This window comes from Sorghum bicolor, chromosome 2 (assembly GCF_000003195.3).
Source record: "Sorghum bicolor cultivar BTx623 chromosome 2, Sorghum_bicolor_NCBIv3, whole genome shotgun sequence".
NCBI lineage: Eukaryota > Viridiplantae > Streptophyta > Magnoliopsida > Poales > Poaceae > Sorghum > Sorghum bicolor.
This window is the reverse complement of record NC_012871.2, coordinates 2,239,530-2,258,626: the sequence shown is the minus strand read 5'-3', so window position 1 is coordinate 2,258,626 and position 19,097 is coordinate 2,239,530. Positions and strand designations below refer to the sequence as shown.

Sequence of the window (19,097 nt, the reverse complement as noted above, 5' to 3'; positions counted from 1 at the left end):
ACGCGTGAGTTGGAATCTTGGACTAATCTGTGTGGAAATAATTTTTTTTTAGAAAAAAAGAACTAGATTTCAAGACTATACTACTAGATAAGACCAGCACCAGTAGAATGGTGTGCTATATGATAATTCTGAGGTATGCAGAATCATTCTTGCGTGTCAATACATGTGGGCTCATAGTAAACTGAAATGAGTGAAGAAGTCAATGGCGGCTAGGAAGTTTTTATTTGAGGGAACGGCGGCTAGGAAGTTAAGAACACAGACGTCAGAAATACGATGTGTTCTTATCCCATTTGTTCATATACATGGAAAAACTAGTCACAGAAGACTTGGACGCCACAAGCAACACTTATATTTGTACGAACTGCTAGCGATGGCTTACGGCAATTGCTGATGATGTGTCAGGAAATGCTCTTGTTGATGTATCGCCTTCTCTGACCAACGACTGGTAGACGAAATCCAGTAGGGGCTCCTTGTGTCCCTCCCCTGTTCTTTCAAAAAAAAAAAAAACTGGTAGACGAAATGGACACAACAAGAAAATTGAATCTCAGCTTCCAGAACCAAGCAAGCAGCAACTCATGTTCAGACTTCAGACAACAATGGATTAGCAATTGCAGGTCCTAATGCGTCAGGGTAACACATATACTAACTAGCAGCCAAGCCATGGCTCTCGGCGCAGTTCAGTCACTCTCCAGTCTCTTCAGAGAGGACATGGCTCACAAAGGTGTCATCTCCTTTCTCACCGTCCTTCTCTTCCACTGCCTGAACCCTGCCACGGCTGTCACTGTCAGTGCTGCCGCCGACGCCGCAGCCAACCAGGACCAGTTCGTCTTCTCGGGCTTCACCGGCGCCAACCTCACCCTAGACGGCACGGCGACCATCACGGCGGACGGCATCCTGGAGCTCACCAACGGAACGGTCCAGCTCAAGGGCCACGCGTTCCACCCGGCGCCCGTGCGCCTCCGCACGCCGTCGTCGCCCGGTGGCGGAACGGTGCGCTCCTTCTCGGCTTCCTTCGCGTTCGCCATCCAGACCACGTACCCGGGGCTCAGCTGCCATGGCATCGCCTTCACGGTAGCGTCCGGCACGGACTTCTCCTCGGCGCTGGCCGCGCAGTACATGGGCCTCGCCAACATCGACGACAACGGCAACGCCACCAACCGCTTCTTCGCCGCCGAGATCGACACCATGCAGAACGTCGAGTTCCAGGACGTGAACAACAACCACGTCGGCGTCGACGTCAACGGCCTCCGCTCCGTGGAGGCGCACCCGGCGGGGTACTACGACGACGCCAACAACGGGAGCTTCCATGGCATGGACCTGATCGCCGGCGAGGTGATGCAGGCGTGGGTGGAGTACGACGGGGAGGAAGCGCGCGTCGACGTCACCATCGCTCCGGTTGGCGTTTCCAAACCAGTAAGGCCTCTTGTTACCACACGCTACAACCTCTCCGACGTGCTAGCTGAGCCGTCATACGTTGGCTTCTCTTCTGCAACTGGCCCAATCAATTCTCGGCACTACATTCTTGGCTGGAGCTTCGCCATGGATGGACCTGCACCGGCGATCGATGTCGCTAAGCTGCCAAAGCTACCTCGGCTCGGCCCGAAGCCCCGATCCAAGGTCCTGGAGATCTTGCTGCCTATTGCCACTGCATTGTTCATTGTCACTCTAGGGACTCTTGTGGTTATGCTTGTGAGAAGGAGAATGAGGTATGCCGAGCTACGGGAAGATTGGGAGGTCGATTTCGGACCGCACCGGTTCTCGTACAAGGATTTGTTCAATGGAACTGATGGATTCAAGGACAAACATCTTCTTGGACAAGGTGGGTTTGGTAGGGTGTATAGAGGAGTGCTTCCAAAGTCTAAACTGGAGGTGGCTGTGAAGAGAGTGTCACATGAGTCAAGGCAAGGAATGAAGGAGTTTGTTGCTGAGGTTGTTAGTATCGGCCGCATCCGACACCGCAATCTTGTGCAGTTACTTGGATATTGTCGGAGGAAAGGCGAACTCCTTTTGGTCTATGACTACATGTCTAATGGTAGCCTTGATAAATATTTGCATTATGAAGAAGCAAAGCCAGTGTTGGATTGGGCTCAAAGGATGCATATCATCAGAGGTGTTGCATCTGGTTTGTTGTACCTTCATGAGAAGTGGGAAAAAGTTGTCATTCATCGTGATGTAAAGGCAAGCAATGTACTCCTTGATAAAGAAATGAATGGACGGCTTGGTGACTTTGGCCTCGCGAGGTTATATGACCATGGTACTGATCCCCAAACTACACATATGGTTGGCACCATGGGTTACCTTGCTCCAGAGCTAGTACGCACAGGCAAGGCATCACCTCTTACAGATGTTTTCGCTTTTGGTACGTTCCTTCTTGAGGTCACATGTGGACAAAGACCTATCAAGGATGATGAACAAGGCGACCAACTTTTGTTGGTTGATTGGGTACTTGACCATTGGCACAATGGAACTCTCCTTGCCACGGTGGATACAAGGCTGAAAGGAAACTATAACGCTGAAGAAGTGTACCTTGTACTGAAGCTTGGACTGCTCTGCTCACACCCTTCTGGAAGTGCAAGGCCAAGCATGCAAAAGGTAATGGATTACCTCGATGGAGACTCACCGGTTCCAGAGTTGGCATCGACACAACTGAGCTTCAACATGCTAGCCATGTTGCAAAATAAGGGATTGGATCCATATATTGTGTCATGTCCTCCATCATCAATGATGAGCTTCGGAGCTATATCTGACCTATCAGGAGGGAGATGATGTTCTAACCTTTGGAGTTTTCATGGGAAAGGGCGTTTATTTATTAATTAGTTATTTACAATAGATCAGGTAGGAAGTGAGTATTTGATTAGCAGCCAGGTACATATTTCTATGAGGTATTTTCTTTTTGCCCTATACTTTAGGTTGAATAGTGTCGGATGGTCATTTTGTTTGAATAGCACATTTTTGTTATTTACTATAGTCATTGATTGTGTCCTCCTGAGCATATATGTTGATTGTGTCTGGGAGAATGGAAGTTCACCATGCTTCATTGCAATGCTTAGAACTTTGTATTCCTATTTGATTTAGCCTAGAGGGATTGTACTCAAAACAATTGTACTAATTATATTATTTACTCTGAAATGCTTGTAAGGGCTCATAACCAATTGGATTATGGGTAACCTTGATGGCGGAGATATCCTGCAGCTATCATAGAGGGGCAAAAAGGGTCAAAATTTTCTTTGAAAGATTATAATTTGTTTCAAAGTTATCTTCATAGGTCCTTAAGTTAGTAGCATGGAACAATTTGTTGCTTCGCATTGCTAATAAACAGTTGGTATATATTGATATCCCAAACATTAACCAACTCATTTGGAAAGTGAATCCCGTTAATATGGGTAAGGATTTTTTTTGTCAGGTATGGGTGGCGGTCTACTTTATGAATTGATATCACTAGAATGTGTTAGATTTCAGCTCTTTTGTTGGTTGTGTGCCACCTGTTAGGTTGAGGACCGAAGTTTTTTTTTCGAAAACGTGCCGCAGGCTCGTATTGCTTTAAGAAGGAAAGGTTCAAAACACTCCTGAGGAACCGAGAGCGAGATGCACTGGGTTACAACAGGCCACACGAACACAAATCACCGGCTAGAACGGTGCAGCTGTAGGAGAAAACTAAGTACAAACTAGTTGGCGCTACAGAAGAGGGAGAACGGACGCTAGAAGTCCACTACGCGAGCAACGCGAAAAGCGGCGCTAGCTTGCTGAAGCCGGCCGAGATGTAGGCCTCGGCCTCGAACCGAATTCGAAGCAGCACCTGGGTGGTCGATTCGTTGGCTCCGTCGAAGGTTCTGCGGTTTCGTTCCTTCCAGAGTTCCCAAGACACCAGCAAAACCATGCCGTCAAAAGCACGCCGAAGAGCCGCGGGCACTGACGGTCTTGCCTGGATCCACCAGAGACCGAGACGCGCGTCTGGCCCGGGCGCGAGCTGCTGCATGTTGGCTCTTTGAAGGGTGCGGAACCAAACTTCTCTGGTGAAGACACAGGAGGAGAGCAGATGATCAACTGTCTCCTCAGCTTGGCCGCACAGGGCGCAGTCCGCGCTGGATTGCAGACCGTGGCGCATCCTTCTCGCTGCCGTCCAGAGCCTGCCACGGAGCGCCAACCACAAGAAGAACCTGACCTTGGGGGGGGGGGGGGGGGGACTGGCGCAGCCCACAGTTCCCTGGCGCCAGCGAGCTCCGTGGAACCAAAGAAGAAGGCGCGGTACGCCGAGGCCGCGGAGTATTCCCCGTCTGCTGTCCACTTCCAGATGAACTGGTCGGGCACACCTGAGTGAAGCACGACTGACAGACAGATGTCCCGAACAGCGGCGAACTCGGAGATGACGGCCATGGTACGCGCGCCGGTGACGTCGTGCCTCCAGCGGCCGTTCAGCAACGCATCGCGGACCGAGCGCCCCCTCCGGCGCGAGCCGACAGCACGGACCAGGGAAGGGGCTTGGAGTCTTGATATATTGATTTTGAGGTTTTAATAAAAGCTTCTTTTATTAGAAAAAATAATATATTAGTTTTCTTTGAGGTTAATAATGAATAAAAGAGCATCAAGAAACAATTCCTATTAGGCACATTCCACTTCCACCCATGCTTGGGCAGGTGTTCGATTGTTCATTATTGTTGCCTCCAAAGTCCAAAGACCGTCAAAGCTTCTTAAAACATACCGTACTTTTTCAGTCAATGGCCTTAGGGTGCCATACAAAAGTGAAATTCCTGAGTTCCTCTAAAAATGTCAATACAACATCGGGCAATAGGATTACATGGGCTTTAAATTGCTGGACCAGCCCAATTCACCCAGTAGTGGGTGTGTAACTGATTGGACCTATTTGGGCAGTTCGGTGCTGAACTTCAAAAGCCAAATTCCATGGGTCCAAGCTCTTTTTCGGTGCTGAACTTCAAAAGCCAAATTTCATGGGTGCTGAATTGATTGGACCAGCCTGTTCGCTTGAGCTTATGTGCCAAATTTGCTAGTCATTCAATAGTATTTTTCTCTCACAACAAATCAGTGAACAATACTTTCAGCCACGACTTATTTGCCAAGTGAATAAAGACACACGAATTAAGATATTGTGGCCCACTGTCTGTCACATGCACATCTTTGTTTTCCAAATTTGTTTTTTTGGCATTACATGAGTTAGTTCTGGATGAATTGCTAACTTGCTATACCTACCGTCCAAGGTCCATGCCATGCGCGTCCTATTTTTCAGAGCTATGAAGAAAAATGCAGAACAAAAGCATTGCTTGATTTCACATTTCACTACTTGTCGTGTGCCCTTTCTTGTGGGGATCACGTTCTGCGCTTTGAGTTGACGCGCTGGTTTAAGTTGACTTAAGAGTCCTCACAAAGTCACCATCTTAGCCTTTCAAAACGAATAAAACCGGAGCATGTGCACGACCTTGCTTCTCATAGTTTGACGCCCGCTGCAGATGACGCCAATAAACGAGCGAGAAGTTTCGGGATTCCTTCGTCGACATGCAACAAGGACAGCAAAATTTAGTTTAAACCGCTCAACACGGCATCTTAGCCCTTGTTTAGTTCCAAAAACTACCAAAAATTTTCAAGATTCTCCGTCACATCGAATCTTACAACACATGTATGAAGCATTAAATATGGATAAAAATAAAAACTAATTACACAGTTTACCTGTAAATCGCGAGAAGAATCTTTTGACCCTAGTTAGTATATGATTGGACAATATTTGCCACAATCAAACGAAAGTGCTACAGTACCCGAAGCCAAAATTTTTTACAAACTGAACAAGGCCTTATTGAAATTGATGAGTGAGCATGGCATCTAGTACTAGTACTGGTATTAAACTGTTTTTGTCGGATTGGGACTGCTACTATGAAATTTATCAGACCGGACAATGTCTGAGCTGTTCCCAACAGCGTTTGCCTTGCGTTCCTTCAAAGACGCCAAGGGGGACTTCGTACTAAAATCGATTATATAGGATAATTAATAATGGTAGAAGGAATCTATCGCGCAGGCGCAGCAGTTCTTTTTTCTTTTGGCTATGTGGGAGCATTCTACAAATTTCACTAGCTACATATGATAAATATATTTGAGAAACTAAAATATCAAACTTCAGTAGAAAATCCTACTTTTTTATTTAAAAATAATGGGCTCTTGCATTCAAACACCTGTTTTGTAATGAAATTATGGTTTTGCTTCTTTTTTGAACTTTGGAAGGCATTTATATTGTATTTAGCCAAAAATGGTTAGATTTTTTCAAAATATATTTGGCACTATTTGCAAATATTTCAAATCAAATTTAATATTGAAAAATATTCAAACTTTTGGCATCATCTATTTTGGTAGCATTATGCATGGTAACACTAAGAAAAACATGACAACCACCATGGAGAAGTAGCATAACAGTATCATATTTCAAGAAGCACAATGTCAACATGTCCAAACCTCTGTGCAATAATTGGCATATGTTAGGTGATGACAATTTAAACCTAAAGGTACACAGGCAAAAAGTTGGCAGATGTACACACGTAGAGGAGTACCAATTGCCTTTTTCAAATTTTGATGAACTAAGTCCAGCTTTCCTTAGATTCAGTCTCAGTCACCACATATGCCACTAGAAAGTAGAAATAACCAATTCTAACCATCTAATACAACAACTGATACCAACTATCCATTGGCCCCATGTGATTTTGCCTTATTGACTTGCTACCGATGGCCCTATCCATTTATGCCTTCTTCCCATCCCAAATGGCTTAGGTTAAGGATTCGTGTCCTCTGTTTTGCACATAGGAAGGGAAGAGAATGGGTTGGCATACCTATTTCGGTGTCAAAAGACGTGGCAGCCTAGCGCCTTGCTCGCTAGGCGAGCCAATCCTGCATGCCAATCCTGCTGATGCGCCATCAACGCCCCCACTCCTTTGTAGCCACCGCCCATGATAAACCAAGCCCATGCATGAGTTCCTTTAATTTTACGGTTTATGTTTCTAATTTATTTATTCCATACCCATCTGATGGACATCCAAACCAGGGACAAACTGAAGGTTCATTTCAAAATAGCAAGGGCAAAATCACATAATTAAAAAGTAGTAAAATGACAATTAAACTGCTCGATAGGAGCAAGAACACTGTTTTCCCTAAAAAGAAATAGGGCAAAGACTAGCGTATTGACTTAAAATTGTGGTCGTAGGTTCCGCTCCAGGATAGTATGAACATCTTGACAATTAACAAAGCATATGTTGTGCGTGATTGTGTTGTATTGTGTAATCACAAAAAATAAGGAAAATATATCAGGGACATCTATGAATAGGATTACACGCATGCGCAAGAATTTTTCGGTCGCACCCACAAAAAAAATTGATAAAAACAACTTTGATCCATTGGTGCTCCTTCCCCATCAGGATCCGTCTTATTTTGTCCTCTTGTGATCTTGTCATATCCCTTAATTAAGGGAGTGTTTAGTTGGGTTATTAAAGTTTAACAGGTATTATAGTATTTTTATTTTATTTGACAATTAGTGTCCAATCATGGATTAATTAGGCTCAAAAGATTTGTCTCGTAAATTACTCTCTAACTGTATTTTTAATTTAATAAATAATTTATATTTAGTACTCTGTGCATGTGTCTAAACATTCGATGTGACGGACGGTAAAGTTTACCAAAAACAACCAAACCGAGCCTAACTCGTCAGTCTTCTAGTCTCTATGTCACCTATTCCTTGGTTTGGTTTCACAAAGCAAGTCTGATTTCAACTTGCTCGTGCACTACTCCACATCTGCACGTCTCTGCCATTCTGAGCCTTTTTTTTTTTGAGAGAGAGAGAGAGGATGCAATTGCAGTTAGCTGCCTCCAATAATCCATGATGGAACACAAAGAAACCACCATGCCAGGCAAGAAGCTTCTGCCGATAAGCTTCCTACTCGTGGGCCTCCTCCACCTTGTGGCCCTCACCGCCGGTGAAGATGACCAGTTCGTCTACTCCGGCTTCACCGGCAGCAACCTCATCCTCGACGGCGCTTCGTCCGTCACATCGAGCGGCCTGCTCGAGCTCACCAACGGCACGCTCCGGCAGAAAGGCCACGCCATCTACCCGACCCAGCTGCGCTTCCGTGACCAGAACACGACGACACCTAGCGGCGGCGGCAGCAGCGGCGCCGGGGGCGCCGTGCGGTCCTTCTCCGCCTCCTTCGTGTTCGGCATCCTCTCCGGCTACCCGGACGTGAGCGCCAACGGCATCGCGTTCTTCGTGTCTCCGACCACCGACTTCTCGTCCGCGATGGCGGCGCAGTACCTCGGCCTCTTCAACGGCGGCAACAACGGCAACGCCACCAACCGCGTCTTCGCGGTGGAGCTGGACACCATGAAGAACAACGAGTTCCAGGACATCAGCGACAACCACGTCGGGATCGACGTCAACAGCCTCGTCTCGGTCAACTCCACCAACGCCGGCTACTACCCCGACGACGGCAGCGACGGCGGCGGCGACGACTTCCGCAGCCTGACGCTGATCAGCCACGAGGCGATGCAGGCGTGGGTGGACTACGACGGCGAGGCCAAGAAGATCGACGTGACCTTGGCTCCCCTGACGATGGGCAAACCTGCCAGGCCGCTGCTCTCGGCGGCGTACGACCTCTCGACGGTGATCCCGGACATGGCTTACATCGGCTTCTCGTCGTCCACGGGCTTAGTCGACTCAACACACTACGTTCTTGGATGGAGCTTCGCCATGGATGGACCTGCGCCGGCCATCGACATCACCAAGCTGCCAAAACTACCACGTGAGTTCCCAGAGCCAGGATCCAAGTTCCTGGAAATCATCCTGCCAATTGCCACTGCAGCACTAGTCCTTTCTGTTGGCACCGTTCTTGTTCTACTTAGGAGAAGACAGCTACGGTACACTGAATTGAGAGAAGATTGGGAGCTTGAGTTTGGGCCACACCGGTTCTCATACAAGGATCTATTCCGGGCGACCGACGGGTTCAGGAACAAAAATCTACTGGGAATTGGAGGATTTGGGAAAGTATACAGGGGTGTTCTTCCGGCGTCCAAATCTGAGATCGCCGTGAAGAAGGTGTCACACAACTCGAAGCAAGGTATGAAGGAATTTGTCGCCGAGATCGTTAGCATTGGGCGCATGCAGCATCCAAACCTCGTCCGGTTGCTCGGTTACTGCCGTCGAAAAGGTGAGCTACTTCTGGTGTATGAGTACATGTCAAATGGAAGCCTTGACAAGTATCTTTATTGCCAAGAGAGCAAGGGTACTCTGAATTGGGCACAAAGGCTTGGTATCATCAAAGGCATTGCATCAGGCTTGCTCTACCTCCATGAGGAATGGGAGAAGGTCGTCGTCCACCGGGACATCAAGGCGAGCAATGTGTTACTTGACAGTGGTATGAATGGCCGATTAGGGGACTTTGGGCTTGCAATGTTGTATGACCATAGTGCCAACCCTCAAACCTCACATGTTGTTGGCACCATAGGGTACCTTGCCCCTGAGCTTGGCCGCACCAGCAAGGCGACCACTTTGACCGATGTTTTCGCCTTTGGTGTATTTGTTCTTGAGGTCATTTGTGGGCAAAAACCCATCATGCAGGACTCAGATGACAACCAAATCATGTTGGTAGACTGGGTGGTGGAGCATTGGAACAAGACATCGCTAGTTGATACGGTGGATGCAAAGCTCCAAGGTGACTACAATGCTGATGAGGCATGCATGGGGCTGAAGGTAGGGTTGCTATGCTCTCATCCCTTCCCTGAAGCAAGGCCCAGTATGCGACAGGTCCTGCAGTACCTCAATGGTGAGATGGCACTGCCGGAGCTTGTTCCGGCGCATCTGAGCTTCCAGATGCTGGCAGTGATGCAAAATGAAGGGTTTGATTCATACGTCATGTCATATCCTTCGTCAATGGAGAGCACCCAGAGCATTTCCGTCCTTGTGCAAGAAAGATAATGTGCATATATGGATTTTGTATGATGTGTACACTAGCATATAACTACCTTTTTGCTTTAATTTATATGTTGTGTATGCACACATAAATGTGCCCTTGCATGTATTTGTTGATTGTTATGGTAATATGACAAAGGAAAAAGGCGCGTACACATAAATAGCTCTAGGTTGGCAAGCAAAGCTAAAGCTACAAAATGTAGTAGGGAAGGGAGCCATAAGGTTAGCACAAGAACTTCTTGTGAAAAAACTTGGAGAGCTATCACCTCATCCACCATCAAGGAATCATGCAGGTTTGTTTGAGCAGTATGCGCCACACTTTGAACGTCCACTAAGCAAGGAGAAGATGGAGGCATTACAAACCTTGATGGAACAAGGGCAGCCAAAGAGGAGCTCAAATTTGCAAACTATCTCAAACCAACAAAGTATTTTTTTTATGAATAAAATTTCTGTATGGGTGCGAACCCCTCTAGTTCCATAAAAAAAATGTAGTGCAATAGATATGGGCTCGTTGTCTCCCTGGTAAAGATGCATTGTTGTAGTTGTTGCTAGTTAAAAAATTGGTGAGCTGGGTCAGTTTCAATCGAGTTGGTTAGTTGGCTTAGTGAGCGAAGAGTTGTATATATGGAGTTGGTAGTTGATCGGTCGTATTCGTAACACCAATTATGAGATCTCAACCTATATATGAACACGCATGCGGACAAGATCTAGCGCTAGTATTATTGAATAACACGCTCTGCATTGAATAACTCTAGGACTTGGAATAGATGTGTACTAACAACATCTAGTAGCATTTTCAATGAACACATGCGGACAAATGATGCGCTAAAAAAATACTAACGTTTTTTGAAAATGCCTATCATGAGGGTTTTGTTTTATGTTAGGACTTTTTTTCAAAGAAAGTTATGCTAATGTAAACATTGTTTTCTTTGTATATACACATTTTGGTAACACTACTACAAAAATCTTAACGGAGGTGGTAAAAAACGATTAATGGAGACGGGCAACTCAACCGCCTCTAATCATAGGCCTCGGTTAATCATGAATAACCGACGCGGGTGAGTTTGTCCGTCTCCATTAATCAATAGAAAAAATAAAAACAGAAAGCCCATCGACAAGCCCGTCGGAGCCCATCCGGGGCGCGTGCCACCGTCACCCACCGGATTCTTGTCTATGCCGCCACCGAGCTAGATCTACGACTCCACTGCGTGAGGGATGATGTCTGGGCCCACGCCACGTGTCGAGCAAGGGAGGGAGCCGGGTACGGTGCATGCCCGCTGAAACGCTGCTGCTGCCGTAAGGCCACGGCCTCTGCGTGTGAGGGTCGCCCTCCGCGGGTTGGGGTGCGAGGCCAGCCTAGGTTCGCCGTCAGGGCGCGAGGCCGGCCTAGATCCGCTATCAGGGCGCGTGGCCGACCTGGATCTGCCACCGGGGCATGCTATCGGCTTGGATCCGTCGCCGAGGCGCATAGCCAGCCTCGATCCGCCTCCACCAGCACCCAATTCTGTTGTTGCAGGGCTGCCTGCACGACTGGTGGCGCACCGCTAGGAGGGAGAGGGACACCGCTGTGGGAAGGGGCTAGGAGAAGGGTGCCGCTGGGTGGAGCACCGCTAGGAGGGTTGCCGCCGGGTGAAGCATCATGGGGAGGGGAGGCACGAGGAGCTAGGGGAGGGTGGTGGCACCGCCCAGGTCTAGAGGCTGGGGGACGCCGTCGGGTTAGAAAACCGGAGAGGGAGAGAGCACAGCTGTTAGAGGGGAAGGGATGGGATTAGAGTGGGCTAGGGTTTGTGCTCTTATATATATACTCTTAGTAAGAAACCGAGCTTATATAGGCTTCACCCATCGTTAGTGGACTGGCCAATATTAATGGAGGCGGTTGTAAGAGGCCCGCCTCCAAATAGCCTCTATTTTTGGAGGCGGTTGAGTTAAGTTTCCTGCTTCTGTAAATAGATTTTGGGAGGCTGTTATTTCTTGACCGTCTCTGTAAATCGATTTATGAAGATGGTAAAATGTCTTTGTTAATCGTCATGCATTTTTGGAGATGGTTAATTTTTGCAACAGCCTTGGTTAATAAAATCACACCGTCTTACAAAATCATTTATGTAGTAATGTAAGATGATGAGTTGAAGGACCGGTCATGAATTTCTCCCTATTTTTGAAACCGAAGGGTAAGCACATATGGCACCATTGATGACCATTTGGTCCATGGAAAAGTCATACGTGAATCTCGCTATGGAATATAGATGTAGGGATCTCATACGTGTATTGTCGATGCGTCTTGGAAAAGTCATACTTTAAATCTCGCGTATGGTCTATGGAATATAGATGTAGAGATTTCATACATGATCAATGCGTGAGTGCATGATGCTTGACTGATTGAGGATGAGATATGGTGGCTTATTTGTTGTCCGTATGCTCTGCATTGAAAAACTCTAGGACTTTGAGTATATTGTAGATGTGTAACATCTTGCGTTAGCATTCTGAATTGTATGAAAGTCGCACACGGACAGATGATGCGACAGTGGACTGAACAGATCCAAACACGCGCTAGCAGCCCTAGCTGTCGCTGTGACCTCGAATAAGCAAGTTGTTTTTTAACTGTCGCCATGGGATTTTGAATCTCCACCTAAATATTGGTATATCGTGACATAAAACACGTCATGTTTTTAGAGAAAACGAGGCAAAACTCTCTCGTTTGATTAATTTTTGAAAAAATAGACTAAAATCAAAATAGCAACCCCAGCACAGAGGCGAGGTTGTGGCATAGAGTAAGGAAAAACAACAGCACATCCGAGCATAGGAGCAAAAGGTGGCATAACCATAAATACATGAAAACATGAGAAAATTACAACACCATAGCACATGAGCTCTTTGATGATGTGTCTCCAAGTAGGTGAATGACGGCAAGGCGTAATCATCATCAGCCAGCAAGAGTTTAGCATGGCTTTCGCCCAAGTCTTATGCCGAGGAGAATGATAGTGGCCTGGCCGACCGAGGAGAGGAAGCAACGAGGGGCTCTTCAGTGATGCCTTTAAAAAAACTCGTCATTGCTCGCCTAGCATAGAGTTAAGCTGAGCTTTCGCTCATAACCTTAAAGAGCTCGCGCAAATGAGGCAACACCAAAGTGGCATCATTATACCTTCACAGTTGACGCCCTAACTCTGCCTCAGATGTTGTCACTGCCACCACACTATGCTCTGCCCTCCCCGGCAAGAGGCATAGGGGGAGGGCACCCGTGAACACATAGGCCTGCCGCCAGTTCACCTACGGCCAAACCACGCGCACTACGCTAGTACATGAAGAAGAAGAAACCGCACCACTGCTAGGGCACCATCTGCGGTCTTGGTGGGCAGACATCGACTCCACGCCTCCACCAGATCTAGACTTGCGGTTGGGCATGCAGCCCATCACCTACATGCCCACAGCCAAAACTGCACCACCGAGGCCTTGCACACGCACAAGAAGAAGAATACTGCACCAACAGAGCGACACCACGAGGTCTGGTCTGGCGATGGGGGTAGCAAGCCGGGAGACAGCCGTGCAGGCCTGCAGGGGGCTCCCACGCCCGGGAGCACCGCACAGGGATGTTGAGCAGGAGGCTCATCATTGTGCGTCTGTATCAGCTCGGAAGTGTCGCGTTGGGTATCCTGCTGACTAGGGACGCCATAGGTAGAGAGGACAGAGATGCCCATGTTGGGCTCCTACGCCTAGGAGCACCGCAACGTGGACGTCAGTAAGAAAGAGTTCAACGGTATGCGTCCAAGTCGGGTCACAGAGCACGCACGTTGTAAAGCCCACCGACAAACTACACCGCACTAGCCCAAGTAGAAGACGGCAGATCCAGGGGCCATTGGGCCCAAATCCGACCATCGGCCCGCCCAAGGTTGCGTGTTCTTTATTTCCGATTTTTTTATTTTTAGCCCAAATTTGAAACATATTTCAAATTTGATCCGCTTATGAAAATATTTTCAAAACTAGGCCGTTTGGACCCGTCACCATGCATGGCGGCGGGGTACTACTGCTGACGTGGCATGATTTAGAGGACACCTGCTGACGTGGCTAACACGTGGCGGGAAACGTGGCAAAAAGTACCCCGCCACGCATCATGGCGGGATGCAACCCCGCCACGCATCATGGCGGGGTGCTCTCTGTCTAACAAAACAGTCCACCCCCTGCTTTCTTTGCGTTCCCTGGTGGCACTTTCGTTCATTTGTGATAATTATTGTCTGTAAATTGCACTAATTATACAGTTTACCTGTAAATCACGAGACGAATCTTTTAAACCTAGTTACTTTATAATTAGATAATTTTTATTAAATAAAAACGAAATTGCTACAGTGTTAAAATGTAAAAAGTTTTTTAACTAAACAAGGCGTCACAGTGTGTATGTGTGGAGAGAGATCACGCTGCGCATCAGAGTGACCACGGTTCCCAAAAAATTTTAAAATATTTTTCAGATTTGCCATCACATAAAATCTTTAGACGTATATTTCTAACTTCAAATAAATTTATTCAAAAATTAGATTTAAATATTTATCTAATGATACTAATTTTATATTATAAATATTGCAGCAGCATATCATGCCTCTTTATTTATAAATATTTGTCGTTTTCGTTTTTTATAAGAAAATTTTGATTAAATATTTATTAAAAATGTTAATATTTATAATATAAAATTAGTATCATTAGATAGATATTTAAATCTAATTTTTGAATAGATTTATTCGAAGTTAGAAATATACGTCTAAAGATTAAATGAACGAAAGTGCCACCAGGGAACGCAGATAAAGCACGGGGTGGGCCGTTTTATCAGACAGGGAGCACCCCTCCATGATGCGCGGTGGGGTTGCAACCCGCCATGATGAGTGGCGGGGTACTCTTTGCCACGTACCCCGCCACGTGTTAGCCACGTCAGCAGGTGTCCCCTGAACCATGCCACGTCAGCGGTAGTACCCCGCCGCCATGCATGGCGGGGTTCTATGCATTTGCCCCGCCATGCATGGTGGCGGGTCCAAACGGCCTAGTTTTAAAAATATTTTCATAAGCGGATCAAATTCGAAATATGTTTTAAATTTGGACAAAAATAAAAAAATCCTTATTTCCTTATTGTCCGTATGCTCTTTGCATTGAATAACTCTAGGACTTGAATATACCGTAGTAGATGTGTAACATGTAGCGTTAGCATTACGTATGATCGCGCGCGCGGACAGATGATACGACAGTGGACTTGAAAGTCCAAACACGCGCCTCGTGACCTGGATTAACAAAGTTTGTGGTTGCATGCAACAGCCAACAGGGCAACCTAATTCCAGATCAAACGTACGCCATGACACTGACATGATTGAGACAAGTAACGCAAAAAACACACGTTGACTGATGACTTTCTGACCGGATTGGTCGTTTCATGTATTTTCTCCGGCCGGCCGCCGGGGCCGGCGTCGCGTCCTCGACCATGTTTTTTCCCACGGCGTTCAGACATGCACATTTCCTGTCGATTAATCTGACATCTCGAGCCCGGTTTGGAATTTCCTCTCCCTCTAGTCCCTATCCCTACAGGCCTTGCACGCACTCTCACGCCACTGCAGAGTGCAGAGCAGAGAGAAGCTAGCGCGCCACCATTCGCATGAATGGTGGTGGCACACATGCCCTGCCATCGTCGTCTACGCCCCGTCATCCTCCTCTCCCTTATTGGCCTTGTCCTCCTTGCAGCCGCCTCCGCCGCCACAGACGACGACGACGACGGCGACCAGTTCGTCTACAACGGCTTCACCGGCGCGAACCTGACCCTCGACGGCTCCGCCACGGTGACGCCGGACGGCCTCGTGGAGCTGACCAACGGCACGACCCACGAGAAGGGCCACGCGTTCCACCCGACTCCCCTGCGCCTCCGCGGTCCGCCGCCGCAGGCGGGGTCCCCGTCCCCGAACGGCACGTCGACGACAGCCGCCGTGCCCGTGCGGTCCTTCTCGGTGGCCTTCGTCTTCGGCATCGTCTCCAGCTACCTCGACTTCAGCACGCACGGGCTGGCCTTCGTCGTCGCGCCCTCCACGGACTTCTCGACGGCGCTGACGGACCAGTACCTGGGCCTCACCAACACCCAGGACGACGGCAACGCCAGCAACCACATGCTCGCCGTGGAGCTCGACACGGTGCAGAACATCGAGTTCCACGACATCAGCGCCAACCACGTCGGCATCGACGTCAACAGCCTCAGCTCCGTGGAGTCCCACGACGCCGGCTACTACTACTCCGGCAACAACACCGCCGGCAGCAGCAGCAGCCGCTTCTTCCAGAACCTCAGCCTCATCAGCCGCGACGCGATGCAGGTGTGGGTGGACTACGACGGCGACGCCACACGGATCAACGTGACCATGGCGCCGCTTGGCATGGCGAAGCCCGTGAACCCGCTGCTCTCCCACGTCCAGGACCTGTCGGCGGTGCTGGCGGAGCCGTCGTACGTCGGCTTCTCGTCGGCGACCGGGCCGGGGAACACGCGGCACTACGTCCTCGGCTGGAGTCTCGGCACGAACGGCAGACCGGCGCCGGCGATCGACGTCGCCAGGCTGCCGAAGCTGCCCCAGGTGTCGTCGTCGTCGTCGTCCAACGCGCGCTCGAAGCTCCTGGAGATCGTGCTGCCGCTCGTGAGCGCGGCCGTCGTCCTCGCCGCCGGCACCGCCTTGGTCCTGCTGGTGCGGCGGCGGCTGCGGTACGCCGAGGTGCGCGAGGACTGGGAGACGGAGTTCGGCCCGCACCGGTTCGCGTACAAGGACCTGTTCCACGCCACGCGAGGTTTCAGGGACACGCACCTGCTGGGCGCCGGAGGCTTCGGCATGGTGTTCCGCGGCGTGCTCCGGGAGTCCGGCGTCGAGGTCGCCGTGAAGAAGGTGTCGCAGGCGTCCAGGCAAGGGATGAAGGAGTTCGTCGCCGAGATCGTCAGCATCGGCCGCATCCGGCACCGGAACCTCGTGCGCCTGCTGGGATACTGCCGGCGCAAGGACGAGCTCATCCTGGTCTACGACTACATGCCCAACGGCAGCCTCGACAGGTACCTCCACGCCGGCGGCCCGGGAGAGGGAGACGGCGACGGCGGCGCCGCCGCCGCCCCGACGCTGGACTGGGATCGGAGGTTCCGGGTCATCAGGGGCGTCGCGGCCGGGCTGCACTACCTGCACGAGAGGTGGGAGAAGGTGGTGGTGCACCGGGACATCAAGACCAGCAACGTGCTCCTCGACGGCGAGATGAACGCGCGGCTGGGCGACTTCGGCCTCGCGAAGCTGTACGAGCACGGCGACCACCCGCAGACCACCCGCGTGGTGGGCACCACGGGGTACCTGGCGCCGGAGCTGGTGAGGACGGGCAGGGCCACCCCTCTCACCGACGTCTTCGCCTTCGGCACGTTCGTGCTCGAGGTCACCTGTGGGCGGAGGCCGATCGCCGGCCAGACGCTGCTCGTCGACTGGGTGCTCCAGCACTGGCACGGCGAGACGCTCGTCGAGGCGGTGGATCCGAGGCTTCGGGGAGAGTTCAGCTCCGACGAGGCGTGCCTTGCGCTCAAGGTTGGGCTGCTGTGCTCGCACCCGTCGCCGGACGCGAGGCCCAGCATGCAGCAGGTTCTGCAGTACCTTGACGGGGAGGCGCCGCTGCCGGAGATGCCGCGCACGGAGCTGAGCTTCGACATGCTAGCTCTGGTCCAGAGGAAAGGGTTGCACGTCATGTCCTGCGCCTGCTCGTCGACGGTGATGAGTGCCGGCACCATCTCCGACCTCTCAGGGGGAAGATGACACCCGTAGTGGTTGATAAGTTTGATGTTATTAATTATTAATTTATTATTAACATTATATGCAATGTTAGTTAAATTTAGATTTTGATCACCAAAAGAAATGGTTTGGTGCCGGCATAGTTTTTTTCCGGCATAAAATTATTTCTCTTGACATAAATCAAGAAAAGAACACTGGAAACTTTTTTTCACAGAGAAAAAACGTCATAAGAAAAGTGAAAAACGGTCTTCCATATCGAACAGCCCAACAGGCCCAAGAGCAAACCACCAATCTTTTCGGCCCAGTAACCTAGCAATCATGTAGGCCTTCAGCGGTAAAGCTATTCTCGAGACAAATGCAGCAGTAGAGCCCAGAGACTGTCTTGCATTGCATGAGTTTCGCTCCTTATTTTGTTTTTCTATATCCAAATGTATAATATTTGCGATGATATATATATATATCATCAATGTCTGGCGTTTCTACGTAGTCGAACGATCACCATCGAGTAATTATAACAAATACGAGAGTTTCTGCTAGTAAATAAGCACCAAAATGAGCCCATCAAGATTCAAACAATTTCAAGCTAGTCACCATGAGATAGAATGAATTTAGAAAAAAGGAACTTGAAACTTGTTACATAATTTCCCAAGGTAAAACAAAATTTCTAAGATTAAACCAGATTTTAGGATTTTTAATTGCATTATTTTTCATGAAAAATATTTGGCTAAATAGCTTTTTTATGATTTTTTAAATAATTATTTCTAGTCTGATTTACCTCCGTAAACTTTCACCCTAAGGTGCAAAAATAAACAGTTTTAAAAGTTGAGGAAGGTGAAAAGAAATAATTTTAAAGTAGAGAGAAAATCAGACAACCGTGATAGTTCTGTGATGTAGATTGAACTTTATTCCATAAGAAACGTGAGGAAATGTCTCCATATCGAATAGCCCAATAGGCCCAAGAGCAGACAACCAACCTTTTCAGCCCAGTAACCTAGCAATCATGTAGGCCACCAGCGGTAGGGCCCAAACTGTTTTGCATGTGTTTAGCTTCTTATTTTGTTGGTTTAGATCAAATTTTTTCTTTTTGCATGATATGATCAATGTTTAGAGTCTTACTATGATACAATTTTCATGATTTACATGTTTTAATGACTCTCAACAATTCACAACAGTCGATACCAAAGCTAAGCAAACACTTTTGTTATACCATCGAAATATTTTACATAAGTATGGTGAACTTACATATTCAAAACTATTGAGGTACTATTGTCAACATTGGAAAAAGTCTAGGTAACCCCTTCAACTATACAGGGTGGTTCATCCCCGAACTATATAACTGGATTTCTACCCTCTGGACTTTTCAAACCGGTTAAATAACTCGACCCTTGGCC

At 48.5% G+C, this 19,097-nt stretch overlaps 2 protein-coding genes across 2 annotated transcripts; both read left to right on the top strand.

Moving 5' to 3' along the window:
* LOC8059918 (L-type lectin-domain containing receptor kinase IV.1) lies at positions 416–3,152 on the top strand. The gene has a single exon (XM_002461368.2). It carries the CDS (start codon positions 661–663, stop codon positions 2,764–2,766), a length of 2,106 nt encoding a protein of 701 aa, XP_002461413.2. The 5' UTR covers positions 416–660; the 3' UTR covers positions 2,767–3,152.
* Positions 7,736–17,809, top strand: LOC8086374. The gene is made up of 2 exons (XM_002461366.2): positions 7,736–9,946; positions 15,577–17,809. Exons 1-2 carry the CDS (start codon positions 7,865–7,867, stop codon positions 17,728–17,730), a joined length of 4,236 nt encoding a protein of 1,411 aa, XP_002461411.2. The 5' UTR covers positions 7,736–7,864; the 3' UTR covers positions 17,731–17,809.

Coding starts and splice junctions, on each gene's coding strand:
- LOC8059918 (XM_002461368.2), top strand. CDS start 661: ATGGCTCTCGGCGCAGTTCAGTCACTCTCCAGTCTCTTCAGAGAGGAC.
- LOC8086374 (XM_002461366.2), top strand. CDS start 7,865: ATGATGGAACACAAAGAAACCACCATGCCAGGCAAGAAGCTTCTGCCG. Junction 9,947..15,576: donor GCATTTCCGTCCTTGTGCAA/GAAAGATAATGT, acceptor CCATTCGCATGA/ATGGTGGTGGCACACATGCC.